Here is an 18666-nt window from a genome sequence, read left to right on the forward strand (position 1 = left end):
CACACTGCCGTAAAGCGCGCCCTCGGCCCTGCCGTCCCCCTCACGAGGCGCTGGAGGTGGTTGACCGCCACACTGCCGTGCGGCGAGGAAACTGTCGCGCAATCGCGGTGCTGTCGCGGCGCGATGTGGCGGGGCGCGGCCGCGGCGCTGCTGTGCCTGGCCGCGGCCTGGCTCTTGCGCCGCGGGTTCGAGCCCCGCGCCCGCCTGCTCAGCGCCGCGGAGCTGCGCCGCTACCGCGGGGCGCCGGGAGAGCCCGGCCTCTACCTCGCCCTGCTGGGACGGGTCTTCGATGTGGAGCGGGGCCGCAAGCACTATGGGCCTGGCGGAGCGTACAGCGGGCTCGCAGGTACCTCCGGTGGGGCGGGGACTGTGGGTCCGGCATGGCCTGGTGCGGAGGGGATCATTCCCCGGCTGGGGAATTCACCCCCCGGCTGAGGGGAGCGTGTGCCATCGGGTCTCACCGCTGGCTGGGGAACGCATTCTCCCGGTGCCCGGGCATTCAGCCCTGGCTGCGAGGAGGGAGAGCTCAGCCCCTGTTTGGGGAGCCCGCTCCATGGCTGGGCTCTCATTCCAAGGCTGGGCTCGCACCCTGCCAGGGGGATTCACTCCCTGCCTGTGGAATTCACTCTCTGGCTGGGGGTCTCTCTCACCACGCCCTGCCCCGCAGGCAGAGATGCCACCAGAGCGTTTGCCAGCGGCGACTTCACCGCGGCGGGGCTGGTGGACGACGTGGCGGGGCTGTCACCGCCGGAGCTGCTCTCCATCCACAGCTGGCTGAGCTTCTACAGCGACAGCTACGAGCCCGTGGGTAGGTGTCGGGTGGGGGCACACAAGGGGTGCGCAGCCCAAGGTCCTGAACCCTGCCAGGGACCAGCTGCAGCAAAGCCAGATCTTCGAGGTCTGCTTCTCTGCGAGGGAAGGTTTAATGGTTTTCCCACCTGGCTGTTGTCCTGCTTTGATTGTCTCTGCCGAGCAAAAAGCACGGAGCCAGCCTGAAATCACCACACTCAGGAGACTGTAGGAGCAGCAGTGCAGGGAAGGTGTTTTGGGGAATGAGGTGTATGGGTGGGAATGGCTTCTAGGCTGTGCAGCTGGAACTGGCTTTGGTTTTCACATTTGTAATGAGTCCGTGCCTAAGCTTATCCTACATGGATTTATTAATATGGGTAAATTGCTGTGTGATCCAAGGGTTGAAGGGGTGTAAGCTCAGTTTAGTTCTAAAATTGGGCCGTGGTGACATCTCCTTTTATTTTTGTCTTTAAATAACAAATTAAAAATAAAACCCCACCAGAATGATGCATTTTCCTTGCCTGGAAAGGCTGTGGTCTTAATTGATCTTCTCTCCCAGGGAAGCTGGTGGGCAGATTCTATGATGAAAATGGGGCACCGACAGAAGCCCTGAGGGAGGTTGAGGCTGCCATTGAGGAAGCTCTCAAATTCCAAGCAGAAAGTGAGCAGAAGAAGCAGCAGTTCCCACCCTGCAACTCTGAATGGAGCTCTGCTAAAGGCACCCGGTTCTGGTGCTCCAGACAGAGGTAAGCTTGTACCCTTTGGAGCAGAGCCCTTTTTTGGGTGCTCTGTGCTTTGTTCTTGCCTCTGCTGGTGGGAGGAGTGTGGGAAGATGTCCTGGCCCCTGCAGCCACCACACTCGTGGGTAGGTGAGGTCTGACCTGGCACAGGCTGTGTGTGCAGTGGTGCTGCCAGGGCTGGACCCTGTCCCTGTCTGAATTCACAGGGCTATTCAGGGAAAAGCCCTCTGAGACCACCGAGTCCCACCATGCCCCCAGCACTGCCAAGGCCAGCACTAACCTGTGCCCCCAGGTGCCACATCCATGCAGCTTTTAAATCCCTGCAGGGATGGGAGCTCCACCACTGCCCTGGGCAGCTGTGCCAGTGCCAGACCACACTTTCCATAAAGAAATTTTCCCCAATATCCAACCTAAACCTCCTCTGGTACAATTTGAGGCTTTCCTCTTACCCTGTCCCTTGTTCCCTGAGAGCAGAGCCCCACCTTCACCTGGCTTCAAACTCCTGTCATGGAGTTAACAGAGAGTGAGAAGGTTCCCCCTGAGCTTCCTTTTCTCCAGGCTGAACCTTTTCTGTCACACTGGAATCAAAGAATTTACCACATGTGCACGTGATCCTCCTGTTCCCAGCAAAACAGGACAGAAATCCCACTAGGACTGGGATTCAAGCAGCTTCTGTCACCCATCAGGAATACAGACGTTAATCTGTGTTTTTTCATTTTCACAGCCTGCCTCACAGGCTGATACCACAACATTTTCACTTAAACCACATAAAAATGAGGTTAAGCTTTGAATAATCATTTCCTACTTACTTTCCTGTTAGTAGCTCTCTCTCAGCTTAGGGACTAGTCTGTTTGAAGATGAAATTATTTCACAGACCACACTGCAAAATGCTTTGGCTTCATGTCAGGCCAGCAGCAGCGCTGTGTACCCCAGGGATCTGCTTCTGTGTGTGACTGAGCTTGGGGACAGCCTTGGGACCGGGTGTCCTGTGGCCGTGACTTGTGTGAGAGGTTGAAAGCTGCAGTGCTTGGGGCACAGGCAGGGTCTGGCCCATAGAGGGACACTTGGACATAGGGAGACATGATGAATTAGTTGGGGGAGTACTTGTTCTCCTGCCCCAGTTCTCAGAATCACTGTGTTTGGTCAGGCACAGAAGGCCTAGAAGAGCCTGGCCTAGTGGAAGGTGTCTCTGCCTATGGCAGGGATGATCTTTAAGGTTCCTTCCAACCCGAGCCACTGTGATTCTGTGAAGATGTGTGGTCACCTGTGAGGTGCCTCCAGAAAAGGCATTTTGCTGTGCTGCAGAAGGCTGTGACTCCTCTTCCAGCAATGGAAGCACGGAATGCAGGAGCTGGTCGCTCTGAGGAGGGTGGAGCCTGTAGCAGCAGGGATGGAGCCAGGTTCAGGCCACAGGTTTCTGAAGCACAGCCAATAAAAAGGTGTCAGCTGTGGGATGGTGGCTGCTGGGAGCAAAGTCTACCTCAGTGTTAGTTCTAGTTTTTCCAGACTGTCTTAGTTTTTTTTTTTCCTTAGGATTCTCAATTGACTGGAAGCATTTTCATGGGTTCGAATTGTAATTAATTTCCATTTTCTGTTCCTAGTGGGGGCGTGCACAGAGACTGGGCCGGAGTCCCTCGGAAGCTGTACAGCCCCGGCTCCCAGGGCAGTCGCTGTGTGTGTGTGAGGAGCTCAGGTCCCCCCTGGGGACAGCCAGACTCCTCCCAGCACAGCGACAGGGGGGACCTGGATAATCCTCACCTGGAGCGCTACGAGGGCTGCCACCCCCTGGCCGAGCAGTGCGTCCTCCTCACGGGCTGACTCCGGGGCAGGGGGAATCCTGCAGTGAAACCTTGTGCTGCTCCAGCAGCTCCAGCTCCATCCCTGTCTGTGCAAAGGGAGCAGTAACAATCTCGTGTTAATTGTGATGCTTTTTAACATGCAGAGTTGAGAGAAGGAGGAAACGCTTCAGCCAGGTCAGTGGCTAAACAAATCAACAGGATGCTTGCTTTATTTCTATGAGAAATATTTTTGCACCTGGGAAGCAGCTGTAAGATGCACAGCCTGAATTGTATTTTGGAAGTGCTTTCTTGTGCAGTCAGGAAAGGGATGTTTGTGTGCACAGTGGTGGGACAACGTGCTGTGGTTCAAGGCAGCGAGGTCAGTGAGCACAGGAACTGCTGCAGCATCACTGCCCACACTTGGTGCACAGTCCTCAGGTCCTTCCCAGGCACCTGACTCACTCCAAAGGGTTTAAAGGTAGCAGGGAGAACCCTCAATTTCTTCTGCAATTAAGGTCCACAGTATCTAGGAACTTGTGCAGTTTAGTTACACACAAGCTTTATCAAATTCTTGGAGTAGTGAAGGCAAAGGCCAGAGCTGCATTTCCTCATTCAGTGTTTGCATTAGATACTGTGCCAAGATATTGAAGCCATCTATGAGGATTGTTTGATATTAACCTCACCCTCCTGGTCTGTGATTCACCACTTTCAGACTGTTCTGATCAGAAATGAGTAGTTTTAAATAGATTTCTTTTTGTTGCCTGGGTGGCAGCAGAACCATCCTACTGTAATGTGCCTCCTGTTTCCATTCTGGTATAAGATTTTCTTCCCATCTGCTCTGTGCCTGTCAGACTGCAGCCTGAGCTGGATGTGCCCTTACAACACCCAGCACACTTAAACTCCATCCTTAGGGATCACAGCTGGCAGAATTCAGCAAGGAGTGACTCCCAGAATGGTGATTACCATTTCTGGGTGGGGCTAAAAGGGGGGAAGGAATACCTGCTCAGGGTTCAGGCACTACAGACCTCAAGCTGCAGGGAAGCAGTTGCTGGTTTTAATGGAATCTGCTGTTAAAATCAGTTTTTGTGTAGCTGAGCTTTGGGAGAGAAGCGCAGATCCGGGTCCAGTGGTGGCACAGGTCCTGCTGAGCTGTGGTCAGTTCTCCTTAAGGCAGCTGTCACCTCTGTAAAGCAGCTGGGAAGTGTTTATAAAGTGATTTTTAGCTCCCACTGCCTCTAAAGAGAGGCCCAAGATCTACGTGATTAGTTAGTTAATTAGCATTTACTCCCTTGCAGTAGGACACATTACAGCACTTCTCACTGGTAAAAGCTCAGAGGATGCTACAGCTGCCAGGGATGAAACCACACAGGAGTTTAAACACGCACATGCTTGTAACAGTGGAGGGGCACGGGGTTGTGGTTTTATTTTGGGGTTTTTTACCTCATCATCCTGAAGAGAAGCTGTTCCAGGCATTGCCCTGCTGTGCCAGCTCCTGTCACTCACAGGGGGAGCAGGATGTGAGGCAGAACCAAACCTCAGCCCTGGGCTTGAGCCACCTTTGGGGGTGGAGTGAGCAGCTCCGTTCACACAACGCTGGAGATCAGGCTTTGTGAAAGGTGCAGGAAAGAGCTGCAAAGCAGCACTTCACTGCCTCCACAACTTTGGCTTTGCCACAATTAAAGAGACACCACCACCTTAAAAAGAAATTGCATTTAAAGCAGCAAAACCATCCCCCTAAATGATTGGCAAGTGCCTTTAAAGGAGCTTTTTAAAGCTATTTAAAAGTTGCAGCAAATTCCAGACTATTAAATGCTGTAAGAAGTAGTTTGTGAGGGCAAACCAGTCCCAGTGAAGGTGGACCAGCTTGACCTAAGCAAGTTTCTTCTTGCTGTAACACTCAGTCACTGTGCAAATAGTGCTGAGGGAATGAGAGCTACACAAAAACCAAATAAACTGCCAAAAAAAGGCAGGGCAGGAAGGTGTTGGTTTAAGTTAAAGTTGGTTGAAAACCAGTTCACAGCTTATTCCTCAGTTTAGGGTTTGGAAACACTGGGGGGAAAGTTTGTCTTGCTCTAGGAATAAATCATCTATTAAAGCAAACAAGGAGACACCCTCACTGACCTGAAGTGCTCCAGGGCTGTCATGCCTGTAACTCCAATTCAGCAGCTCAGCTGGATTCTCCCGTGGTGGAAAAGGGTGGAAAACAGTGATAGGAAGCAGTGATAGCTACAGAGGGCTCAAGTCACCACAGACAGTGCTCTAATAAAGCTCACCATTCATCTGTACTTCAGTAAGTTTTATTAATAAAAGACTAATGCATCACAATCTCACCCAGAAGTCTGGGCTGGGTTTGCTATTGCACTGGAGTTTTCCTTTTCCTGAAGTGAAGCTGCAGCAGTTCTCTGCTCTCCCAGGGGGCTGAGCTGCCTCCAGCACACAAGTGAGTGCACCAAGTGTTTGTAACTGGGACTGGTGAACTCCAGGAACCAGCTCTGGCCCGCGGGGAGCTCGGATTTGTTTCACAAGACTGATCCTAGGTAAGTCTGATATAAGGCATTCAAGATGACTACATGGTACAAACTGGAACACCAGACCTTGACAGCCAAAAGAACAGTTGTAGCAGTTCCACAACATGAAAACGAATACCTGGACTCATTTCAGAACAAAGAATAAAGTTGTTGTGCCCGATTGGATGTTGTATCCCTGTGTTTCTTCGTGGTTTGTAAGGATAAGCTTGCAGAGGGCAGCTGTCTCTACAGCAGGTACTTCCTGAGCAAGGTTTCACCTCACGATGCATCATCTAGTTCTGTATTTTATTACAAGTAGAATCATTACACAACAAAGTAATGCATATTGGAAAAATACATTTTTACAACGACTCCAGACAAACATTGCAGATAAAATGCCATTGTTCTAAGACTTCCTTTTCTATTTCACAGAGGGTATTAGAAGGTTCAGTTATTTCTGTCACTCATACAAGCTTTGATTTTTCTAGAGACGAGTTTGCTGCAGTGACCACCTCTGCTGCTTACAGAAAAAAGGACTTACCTGTTAACATTTGATCTACAGAACAATCCAGCCTTGGCCTCCCAAACTGTTACATGTTAGTTTATAAGCACTACAAGAGCAGTTGGACAAGCTGTTATCTCCAGCACGGGAAGTCATTAAGGCATCTGTCAGCTTTTAGCCAGCAACTTACTCTGCTCTGTCAGTACCTTCAACAGCAACGTTCTCACTCCACTCAGTGGTGTGAAACAGTGAGTGCATCTTATACAGGCAAAAAATGTCAGCCAGACCACGGTTTGTGCTTGTGTAAGAGTGCTGGACCATGGTATTTGCTTGTGTAAGAGTGCTGAGTGACTGCAATCAAAAGGAATCCGGTCTCAGAACAAAAAGCTACAGCACGAACCTCCCGACTTCCCATGCAGCCCTGCTGAAGTGCCTGAAGCCTCGTGTGGCAGCAGCACTCCCAGGGACACAAACTGATTTTCCATCTAAGCTTTTGTTCAATGCTTGGCAGACTTGAGTCTCGAGTTAATAGACACCACTAAAAGGGGTAAGAGGGGTGGGGGGTTTGGTAAAACTGAATTATGCTACAAGAAAGGAAGAGCAGTTGTTTAGAGTTAGAAATGTGTTGACCACCACTACATCACCAAGTGCCTCATTCACATTTGTACCCTGTAGTGGAGCATTGCCAGCAAAACTCCCCAAAAATGTCAGTGGTCTGAGAGCTCAGACCAACACTAGGCAGAGTGTGTGAGGGACTGAGTCCCACCAGTTGTCTGGTGGGGTCAGCTCCTCAGCTGAACTAGAAAAGAACTAACTTGGGTTTTGGTTTGAGTTGTGAGCTTTTCCCCTTAGCTCTGGCAGAAAGCTACTTAGAGTTGGCTGGAAGGAAACCATCTCAAAGGCACTTTAAAAGGATCAAATTTACTGAATTTAGTTGCTTTAAATTTAATTAACACCTCAGGCTGTATATTTAACAATAACCTTAACTTTCCTTTCAGACTTCAGTAAGCTGGGACAGTACTGGCTGTAAACAGCAAACCAGGAGCACTAGAGATGGTTTCTCAGATCTTTCCCACAGTTTTACAGTTATAATCAATATCCTGTTTTTTAGAAGAGCTAAAACTACCCAGCCTTAACTTGTCATTCAGTTAAGCTGAATTTTCACCAGATCCACATTTTCCATCATCTAAAGCTTGCTTAATCTGTTAGAGCTGAGCTCCCTGTTCCCTTGCCCTTACAGCAGAGAAGCCACTGAAAAAGTGATGTTTAAATGCTTTGGCAATTACATGCTGTGCAGTTTTCCAGTGAGGCTGAAGCCCACAGGCTGTGGCCTTGGAAAATCCCTCCTCTGCACTGTCTGTCAGCATTCTGAGCACACTCTTACCCCTCCACATCACTTCAGCTCCAAAACAAGAAGGAAAAGAACATGTTATCATGGGACTACAGTTAAGACTTTCACCAAATGCACCTGCTCTCCATCATTATCTTTCACTGCTAGAGATCTGCAACCAGTGACACCCTGAAATAACAGAAGTTTTCCAACATCTCTTTAACTCAAAACTCCCCAAACTGTAGGCTGTAGTTAACTGACACCATCAATTACTGTAGCTAACATTAACTGACACCACTATTTTCCCTCATTCACCTGCAATATTATGCCAGAGATGCACCATTTGCATGAGTAACTGTGTTAGAGACCAGCTGTGTTACCCAGAGCATTCTGTTGGGACACGACAGCAGCAGTGAGAAAAGTTTGTATTGTCATCCATTGTTCTTCCCTAGTGGTACAGGGGTGATTCCAGTTACAATTTATGCATATTGGAAGATCAAAGTGCAGATCAAGTGAGACTTGATGTGAGATTCATCATACAAACGTCAGCAATTACACACCCTGGCCTATCCTCTCCTGTAACAGCAGCAGTCTGGTTCATCATCTCATCTCACCCTTTAAGACCAACAGGTCAGTGCTCCAAACAGGGCAACACATCATCACCTGTCCATACTGTTCACTGGAGATAACACTCATTAAAAAATGCACACCAATTCATGGAGTAACAATGAGGAAAGCTGAATTGAGTCTACACTAGCTTTATCTCTTGAAATAAAAACAGCCTTAACATGACATGTAGTTTTGCTCAAGTACCCATTTTTTCTAACTGAAGCCTTTGCCCACCAAATCACAAGCTGGTCTGCCAGTCAAGTACTTCCCTGTTTACCCAGACAATGTGGTGGTAGGTTTCCACAGATTCAGCATGTTGAAGAGAATACAACCAGCCTACATTAAAATACTGCAGCTTACTCCTAACAGGAAGCCTCCACGTACACTCACCAGCAATCCTGCTGAAAACGGACCCAAGTTTAGTGTCTAGAGGTGCAGCACATCCTACACTTGTAGGATCCTACACTGACTCTCCCCCAGCAGTTACCAGGCCCCTTAAGCCCCAGGGAAGTGTTACCCTCCCTCCTGGGACTCCTAATGCACTTCAGCATTTATTGCTGTACTGTGAGTTAGACTTCACCAGTTTTAGTGTTTCTCCTTTAGCACATGCTCAGGCCTTTCAGCAAACTCATGGTCATTTACACAAGAGCCATGACCTGCAAGGACCAGCAACGCAAAAATGAAAGTGCAACGAAGACTGACAGTTCCAGCAGGCAAGAGCATTTCCTAAAACAATCCTGCACTTCTCTTGAACATGCTAAAGCTAATGAATCATTTGCTGAGGAGGTATCAAGATGTGGATCTGCAATTCTGACTGCTTTGCATCAGATGTAAAGCTTTCTGTTGTAAGGCCACAATTCTTGAGCTATACTTAGAACTACCCCCGGCTCTGAAGAGTTTCTTGAACAGTGGTTGCAACAGCTCAGTTTAGCTTCACAAAAAGTCTTCTCTAGAGAAGGGGAACGTTTAAGACAAAGCAAAGGAAGATACCTGGTTACCCTGAAACTTAATTCCATCTCTACTAAGCAGCCTGAAAGCCAAAGGACTTAATAGAGTTGCTCAGTGCAAAGCACCACGTTGAGGACAGACCTGTTTTATGCCGATTCGATCAGTACAAATTTCAGCTTCCATACCCCACTGCAACTAGAAGAGGGTCTAAATTCTTTTGTCACTTGGTTTCAACAATCCACTCTGATTCCTAGTGAAGTCTATCGCAGCCCGATACATTTACAGTCATACAAAATCATTTATACCAGAGTATATCATAACAGGGTCCTTAATTAGTTCAGTCTATTGCAGAAGACACGTATAGGCCTCCTCTTCCCTATCCAGAGGGCTTGTAAGCAGAGCTGCTGTCAGGAGCACTGACTGAGAATCCCTTTACTTCCACAGCATACTAGGAGACTCCTCCCAGAGTCAGGACATCAAAGCAGATGTTGCAAACTCGAACTGGCTTGTTCAGATCAAATTTTATGATAGGAATCTCCTTTGTTGAGCACTTATGGCAGAGCAGGCGTCCACAGTGTCGGCTGTCGATAGAAGAGGGGTGGGAGAAAAGTGAATTCCCTCCTAGCGAACAGCAGGATGTTACAGTTTGACATTCTTTATCAATGACAGCATCATGAAATACACACTAGCAATTGAAATGCTGTGATTGTCTTGTATCTCCTGATATTTGTCATGGAGTAACTGACTAATGCCCACAGCACATGCTGGTTCTGTACTAGTGAGTCACCTGCTCCTGCGTTAACTGATGCACCTGGAGTTTCTCTAGTACACTGAGCTAAGAAAAATCTTAGCTAAACACCCTTCCAACCCAGCACGTTTTGTACAAGTTCAGACTATTTAAAAAAGACAACTTTCATCTACATGAGGGCAGCTCATGTTCATCAGCAGCCATTTCAACACTACAAACAGGATCCCAAACCTGAGCTGTCAACACCTGCCCAAATCTGCCACCTCTTTTGGAGCAGGCCATCCCACACTGTGCTGGTGGTGTGCTCCCTCCTGTCCTCCCTGTGGAAGCCACAGCCCCAGTGGCTGTCCTCTCTGAACCTCATGCCTCCACAGGAGGCTCTCCCTGACCCCATCCTCTAAGCAGGAAATAATCAAGTGCACCTTTGCCATCAAGTGCTGATAAACCACTGCCACATTTACCATTAAACTTCTGTTAACTCACTGATTTAATAAAATACACTGTTGCTCCTCTGTGGAGTGAAGTGCATCACATTCTCTCTGATAACTGGGTATTTAAATCCTGCTTCACTACTGGAACTTAAGACATGATTTCTCATTTACAACCAATCAGAATATTAAATGCACAAGCTGCTTAAAATATGATTTCAATCAGACTACAAGTTTCTGATGTAAAACAGGATGGAATGTTTCAGCTGGATTAGTGGTTATACACCCATGTTAACATGGAGGTTTCCTAAACTGCTAGAAGGAACGAGCCTAGCTCCATTTGGGGAGGAATCCAGTTCCCTGTAAGCACAGCAAGGTGGCTCAAATTACCAGTGATGCTTTCTTGTCGTGACTCCGAATTTGGCAGCACATTCATAGCAGTTAGAGCCATCACACCAGGGAGGTTCTTTTGTCAGCATATCTGTTAAGAGGTAAAAATGTGAAGGCAAAATGGGCTCAGACATCTCCTGAGTGCACTAAACCTGAAAGCTATTTCCAGTTCTAGGCTACATTCAGTATAACTCAGGATTTGACTACTCCTGCAGGAGCTGAAGTCTCATTTCTAGATAATCTATACTTGCTTTCCATCACATTGTCCACAGCAACTGTACAGCACCAGTTAAAAAGCAGTGTCTGTGTTTTGAGCTACACTGGACTACACAACCAGCCAAGAGTTTCCATGTCTGTCCTTCCAGAAAAAGTATTATCTACCAGTCTGCATTTGTAGAACTTTTCAGTTAATCACCACAAAAACTGGTATTTCTACCCTGCACTGATAGTGGTATAAAATTCACAAGTTCTGCCTCTCTGCAATTACTGTCATCTAAGTCAAATATCCAGAGTTCTTTCCTCTGAAGTATCCTGGAAGCACAAGCCAGAAATACTTTCCCACCATAGCAAGCGGTGCTTACCCAGCAATCTAAAGAGAAGCTGTTTTGTGGCAACCTGATAGTTGAAGATATTGACTCCTTGGTTGTTGTTAACTCCCAGGCGAGCCCCAGCTCTCACTATTGCACGACACAAGTTGGCATTTCCCTTCATGTAAGCCAAGAGGAGCACTGAAAAATAAAAGCCAGACAGTTCCTTGCTACCAGAGTGGTAGATTGTGGTACATTCAGTCCAGACAGGATCTTTAGTTTTTAAGTTTCCACATAGTGTGTGCCTCCTATTGTATTTAACATACTATTGCAAATTATTCCAGCTTTAAAAGTGACATATCGGGAATACAACTTGAGTGATTTTCAAGTTTAATAGTTGTTGAGTCTCACCTACCTGTGTTTCCTTCAGCATCAGGTTTGTCTAGAGGATACTCTGGCATACACTCCAAGAAGAGTTCACAGATGGCTGCTGCATTATCTTTCCCATATTGTCCCAAAATATGCATTGGTGACTGGCCTCTGGGGAAAAAGAGTTTGTTATCCTGATCAAAGTCTGCTTGCTACTGCAGTTACTCATCCAGCTCTCCTTGCTTTTAAGTTTGGTTCAGATTTGAACAGTGCTGCATCTCAATAACTCAGTACATCATACACAACTCCCTACTTAACCTTCCTCCCTTGCTGTATACATATCATTTGCACAGAATTTAGACACAGCATCATCTGCACACTTCCAAATTAATGTATAAATAATATAATAAAATACAAGCCAAACATATATTTTTAAGCACTTATTTTAAAACATAAAGTGGTTGATTTAGTCTGTAAAGACTATAAATGATTACCTGATATTAAAGGCTTCTGCATCTACGTTGCACTCTGTGAGGAGGACTCTGATATTGTTCAGACGGCCGTGCATCACTGCCAGATGCAGAGCTGAACAGAAAAAAGAAAAAGAAGGTTCAAGACTCTGAGTATCAGCAATAATTACAGCCTAAAAACTAAATGAAACACCCTCCTTCCACTTTCCCAACCCTCCTCCAACAACTCCTCCCACCTGCTTTGATTCCCTGCACTGTCATTCTTTCATCCTCGCAGTGCAAGCCCATTCACAGTGAGCTCTCTACCGCCAGGAGACATCATTAACAGACCTACTGAAGTGCTTTGCATTTCCTCGTGTAACCTGAAGTTTACCGTTATTTCCATTTTCATCTACAGCTGCAAAGTCTACTCCATTCTCCAGAAGGACTGAACAAATGGTGGGCAGGTCTTGCTGGGCTGCCAAGTGAAGGGCAGTCTGCCGGTGCTTGGTCAGTTCATTCACCTGGGCACCTGCAAGCAGCTGTCAGGATGCAAGAAGGAATATGTTCAAAGATGATTTCAGGGCAATTTTGGCCAACAGTTTATCTCTGTGAATGAAGCACACAAGACTCTACTGTACAGAGGTACTTTTAGGCCTCCAGAGCGTATAAAATGCTACCATTACTGAGCTGCTACAACTTGTGCTCGTGCTCAGATGCGCAGAAAGGGCAGGAAAGGTTCTCTAAGTTGAACCAGACCAGCCAGCGATTGCTGCAAACCCAGCGCGCTCACGTGAACGCTACCGCGGCAGCTCAGCCAGCAGGACAAGCTAAGGGAGCTTCCAGTCTCACAGAGTGCTCACTGGTGTGACTGGCAGCCTGCAGGCACCGTGCAGCAAGGCAGGGCGGGTTTTTAGGCACGCACCAGGTTGCGCACAATGATCTCGGAGCCGGCCTGCACTGCCAGGTGCAGAGGGGTCAGCTTGGAGGCGTCCTGCACGCGCGAGTTGACGTTGGCCTGCACGCTGATCAGGAACAGCACGCTCTCGATGTCCGAGTTCTGAACAGCCACGTGGAGGAAATTCCGACCTTTGTTATCAACCTGGGGCAGAAAGGGCACGTGAAGTTAATTTATTGTTCCTCTACAACAAGGTGTTTGATGCAGTGGGGCATGTTCTCACTAAGAGACGCTTGCTCCCTCTACTTGAAATGTAGAATCTTGTTCCTTTCACCTGACATTGGAGATTTACCTGATACAAGTGACTACCAAATAATCAAACTGAGAAATTACCTGCTGCAACTGCTCAGTCCAGTTTGCCTCACACTACTTTGTTTCTGTTTTATAACCTCGTCATTTCTTGACCACATACCAGAGTAGTGTCAGACAGACAAAAGGTTAACAGCTGTTGTGGTTAAGTACTGAGCAGCAGTTAATGAAAAACTCAGTTAAATGAAACAAGCTTGAGTCTATCTGGCAATTAATCCAGGAGAAGGAAGCAACATGGAATCCTGCCACACTGATGTAAAGTGTATTCACAGACCCACAGAATGGTTTGGGTTGGCAGGGACCTTCCAAGGGGATCCAGTCCCTCCCCCTGCCGTGGGCAGGGTCACCTTCCACAACCCCAGGGTGCTCCAAGCCCCGTCCAACCGGGCCTTGGACACTTCCAGGGATCCAAGGGCAGCCCCAGCTGCTCTGGGACACCTGAGAATTCTTTTTTTTTGTTTCATACCAAGTACATGTTGTTCAACTTTGCCTTGCAGCTGATGTTAAGGCATATTTAAACTGCCTGTATTTGTAACCATGCTTTAGATATATTACAAAAGCTCACTAAGGATTCAAATATTTTACTAGTAATAAAACTTACACAGGATAGGAAGGATCTCCTGAACAGCTGCCTGAAGTGTCACACCAGAAGCCTGAAGATACAGTTGGAGGTTTTATAGCTCAGCAGGGCAGCACAGCATTTATTATTCAGTTATTTTAGGTCAGGTTTTCTGTTTTGGATAGCTTTAGGAGAGCTGGGTAATAGATTATTTCTGTACCAGTCCAGCACAAGACGAGAGTAGAGTGCGAATTTTCTCCTTATACACACATATGTCTGTTTCTCAGTTTAGTATTGACAGGATAAGAAGATTTGACAAGCCACTAACCCTTAATGTTCTTACTCACACATATCACATACACACCTCCAGTTTCCTAATAAATCCTGTTTAAGAGAATTGGCATCTGGCAAACGGATTGCATGGAAAGCCACAAAAGGATAAAACAGAACTGGCTTGTGGAACAGCTGTTAGCACAAACTAGTGCAGCAACAAAACCAGCATGGTTTGAACACTCCCAGCTTACCTGTTCTGCAGCTCCTGGTTCCCTTTTCAAAATTGCTTCAGCTGCTTTATTATTTTTATATGTCATAGCACAAGCAAAGGGCGTCATTCCTTGCCTGTCACGTACATTCAGCTTGATATCTGGGTGTGAAATCATCAGCTGAATGATAACATTATGTTGGTTGCTAATGGCAACATGGATTGGAGTTCTTCCTTCTGCATCCTAGAAGGAAGGTAGGAAGTTTGTTATATACAGACTCAGTAGTACATAAATCCTTCCTGAATTCTGAAGGGTCAGGGAAACTCAGCAGTTTTGTCCTGTGACCTAGCCAGCTTCCTCCAGCATGGACACCAAAGAGCTGCAGGGCAAGCACAAGCCCACAGTGTAAGAAAAGCAAATTGCCATTTGTTTCTCCCAACAGGCTGGCCTCAATCCTGTGCTACACAGCCTTTTAAACAGCTCACCACAACATCTCCCATTCAGTCAGTCCTTTTGGGGGCAGAGATCAGCATTCAAATTTAATAGCAAAGTCAGATGAGGTGTTGAAACATTTGTTTCTATCAAGCAGCAGTTTACAACCAAGGCTGCTCTGTGACTGTGTTTTGTGATTTGTTTTAATGTCATCTTCAACAGCATCAGGACCTAAAAATATTCCCCATTCATTTCTTTTGTTGTTATTTATAACGCTTCTGTTTGAGAATTACTGTGTAATCAAAAATGAAGTGTAACCCATGCTTACATCACCTCAGTTTACTCAGTAACAGAAGACATTTCCCAAACATACTAACAAAGCAGAGTATTCTGGAGTTTTACACTGTAGCTGATTTAATGATTAATTGCAGCCATGCTCCTGCCTTTAATTCACACTAGGGACAGAAGACACGGAATCCCACTGATACATGGGAAAGTAACTAACACTGCAGAAAGTTTTCTGTATCATTCTCCCTCAGCAAAGCTTCCTGAATTAACCACCATATGGGCAGATAAACACCAGGTAAAAAGATAAAAAAGGACAGGAGTGGAAGCAGAGCTGCATCCAGCCATTGCACTGGCTCAGCTCTTAAGAGCAAGATTTTTTTCTCTATCAGGCAAAATACACAGCTGAGAGGAAAGTTTGTTTTCAGTACGTTGGAGGCAAAGAATCTACTTTAAAAAATGGTGCATGATTTGTCCACATACCTGAGCATTGACATTGGCACCAAACTCCAGAAGGCACTGGATCACCTCCTCTAGTCCCCAGCAAGCTGCCAAGTGCAGGGGTGTCTGTCCATCATGGGCTTCCTCTTCTCCTTCTCCATTTGGGCCTGGCTTTCTGGGACTATTCACATCACACCCACTAAAACAAACACAGCGTGGTCAGTTGATTATGTTTAATCCAGATTTAAACTGCTTCAAAGGAGGTGACAGAAAAGATTACAAGAGCTGATCCAGCAATTGCTGACACATTCTACAAAAGCACAAGTTCCTGGTTTTGGTTTGACTCTTGTCACCAAGAACATGATGCTGTTATAGATAACAGAATGTGTCTTTAGGATTGGTCAGAATTCCCTAAGTGTCACCCACCCAGCAAAAGCCTAAGGAAGCACACAATTGTTATTGATTTAAGACAGCATTCAATTAATTTGTGCCAGGGAGATCCCTGCATGCATGGTAGAAGGTTTGTATTTTGGAAGAGGTCTGACCTGCGGATAAGGAAGCAAGCAATCTGTTCACTGTTCTCATCAATAGCTCTGTGGAGAAGGGTTTGTGAGCAGCCACTTGGTCCTGACCCCCAACATGTTGCATCACAGCCATGCCTAACCTGGAAGGAGAAGCCCAATGATACAGTGAAGGTTTTTATCAACAGGCTCCTGCTACAGTTCCTCACTAATCCTCCTGGAACATTATCTCCCAGAGGTAAAACCTGAGATGCCTTGTCTATTCTTGTGACACTCACTGAATTTCAGGAAGCTACTTCATTGGTTTACTGTATAATCCTTAATTAGGTGACATTTATCAATAATTCAAGTATTTGTCCATATACTTTGATAGACAGATCTAAAGCAGGCTGGACTGGTTACCTCACTTTCAGCAATGACAAGCACCTACAGTAAATCAAGCAGCATCAGCAAATGTTGCCTTTGAAGGTCTGGCTCATTTACCTGCTTTCTTAGATACTCAGCTAAACAAAGAGAGTTTTTTTCCAGGAATTGTATTGCTAATATTTATATTCTTCAACTAGAGGACTACATACTTGAGCAATGTGGCACTTAAGACTTGTTCTACTCCATTTTACAAACTATTGACAAGGTTTAAATATGAGTAGTTAAGAGTGTTGACTTATAAATGTTCTTATCCAATAGCAGCACAGTCAAGAACAGTTACAAGATGCATTTCTCAGGTCACTAGCAGAGTTTTTAAATAGCTGTCTCAAGCAGACAACTGGAAAAGGCTTTCAAGTAACCTCCTTATGAAAAAAACACAAGGAGGTCTACTCATGTCTCCTAGGAAATCTCCTGCTGTATCACCCATGCCAGAAAGTAAACAGTCTTTAAAGTAAATATAAGCCTTTAAAGGCCTTGGTTCAATTTTATGATGCAATAAAAAGCAGCACATACACTAAAGCATAAAATGAGTTTTATTCAGAAAGTTGATCATTACATAACTCGTGTATGCTACAGACTGATCTAAGCAGAATCTTCCACATCAAGAATCCAGACAGCAGAATATATATAGAATATATATTTTTATTAAAGTGCCTGCAAGATACTTGCTTATGCAGACTACAGTATTTATAAGATTCCTGCAGTAAAGAGGAATTTCTGGTAAAGAAAATACCTCCAGAAATTAGTAATATTGGACTAGTCCTGTTCACTTCATGCATTGAGTTTGTTTTTGCTGATGAAGCCTTTTGTTGCTAGCAAGACGAACAAAAGTGAGACTAAAGCCAGCTGACAGTCTTACCAGGGTTGATGCAATATCTTCCAGGTTGTTTTCCAAGGCGAGCCATAAGGGAGGATTTCCTTTCTCATCTGGCACAGACATGTCTGCTCCCCTGGTACAAATGGCATCCACCACCAGTGGGAGCTGGTTTTGGATGGCCAGCTGCAGGGCTGTCTCTCCATCCTGGGTCCTGCAGCAGGGACACTTCCAAGTGTTACAGATGCATCATAAAGTTCAGTGACAGCAGCTCACTGGCAAAGCCAAGATTTAACTCCTCTTGTATTTTTGCTGTGGTAAGACCACCACAAACACACCATGTATTTATCACAGCTCTGTAGTCTACTTTTCCTCCCCCTTCACTTTTACTAAGTGATTGATTTCTCAAGTTGGAAAAACAAGTTAGTGTTCTTAGCTCAGAGACATTCAATTCCTTCAGTGCAGCCATTATTTGAACAGAGTTCCTTCTGAGCCAGCCTGCTGCCACAGAAGCAACAGCTTTGTCTCCAACGTGGCAACACTTCAAGCAACAGTCAAATACCAACTGTTAAAAAGTTGAAGTTAGAACAGCAGCATTAGGCAGCTTGTACCCATGACATTCATTACAGTACAGCTTGCCAAATTTAACAGACAGCCTGTCAGTCATGTAAGCAGACAAATGTTCTGTTAAGTCTAATAGAAGTTGTCTAGGAGATCCTGAGGAGGCAAGTTTATCAGATTCCTGTTGCTGGATCTGTATCTAATTATTTTATATGGTAGCTAACATGCAGTTCTAACAAGCTGGCAAATGGATGAGACAATAGAAGTTCAGTGCCTCGAGGACTTCAGCGTGCTACAGAGGGTGCTGTTCTACCTAGAATTAAGTGGCACCTCCTTCTGCAGCCTCCAGAGGAGGTACTGGCCAATGGAGCTATACATAGGTCCAAGTTAACAGACGTCATCCCTCAGCTATAACTAGCACCCCAAAACAACTATGTGTAAATCAGGACCTGAAACAGATCTCAAGCCGTTACACAGAGGCAGTCACCCCCTGCTGCTAGCTGCACAAAGAGATGAGAGGTGTACCAGTGAGGATCTTACCTGACATTTATATCTGCCTGATGCTCCAGCAGGAAGAGGGCACTCTTACTGTCCTGCCTCTGGATTGCCATGTGCAGGAGCGTCTGTCCGTCTGACATGGTGTCATTGATGGATGCCCCAGAGCCAAGCAGCTGAGCTGCTATTGTGTGCATGCCTGAACAGATCAAGCCCATTAGTATTTCACCTTCAGTTCTAGAAAACAGACACACTGATAGAAGAGTTAA

At 46.2% G+C, this 18666-nt stretch overlaps 2 protein-coding genes across 2 annotated transcripts in view; one reads left to right on the forward strand and one right to left on the reverse strand.

The window, feature by feature from the left end:
• Window positions 1-123: 123 nt before the first annotated feature.
• Window positions 124-7846, forward strand: LOC120761169 (neuferricin). The gene is made up of 4 exons (XM_040082095.2): window positions 124-346; window positions 668-808; window positions 1349-1535; window positions 3131-7846. Exons 1-4 carry the CDS (start codon window positions 124-126, stop codon window positions 3345-3347), a joined length of 768 nt encoding a protein of 255 aa, XP_039938029.1. The 3' UTR covers window positions 3348-7846.
• ANKFY1 (ankyrin repeat and FYVE domain containing 1) overlaps window positions 6107-18666 on the reverse strand; it is a 31588-nt gene continuing 19028 nt past the window's right edge. The window contains exons 14-25 of the mRNA XM_040082093.1: window positions 18443-18596; window positions 17387-17555; window positions 16126-16244; window positions 15623-15779; window positions 14465-14665; window positions 13040-13216; window positions 12509-12656; window positions 12160-12250; window positions 11712-11836; window positions 11351-11497; window positions 10770-10860; window positions 6107-9784 (exon numbers count right to left, since the gene is read on the reverse strand). Of these exons, the coding sequence (XP_039938027.1) occupies window positions 9652-9784; window positions 10770-10860; window positions 11351-11497; window positions 11712-11836; window positions 12160-12250; window positions 12509-12656; window positions 13040-13216; window positions 14465-14665; window positions 15623-15779; window positions 16126-16244; window positions 17387-17555; window positions 18443-18596 (1712 nt within the window). The 3' untranslated portion in view covers window positions 6107-9651. The remainder of the gene's footprint in view (window positions 9785-10769; window positions 10861-11350; window positions 11498-11711; window positions 11837-12159; window positions 12251-12508; window positions 12657-13039; window positions 13217-14464; window positions 14666-15622; window positions 15780-16125; window positions 16245-17386; window positions 17556-18442; window positions 18597-18666) is intronic.

This window comes from Hirundo rustica, chromosome 19 (genome assembly GCF_015227805.2).
Source record: "Hirundo rustica isolate bHirRus1 chromosome 19, bHirRus1.pri.v3, whole genome shotgun sequence".
Classification (NCBI taxonomy): Eukaryota; Metazoa; Chordata; class Aves; order Passeriformes; family Hirundinidae; genus Hirundo; species Hirundo rustica.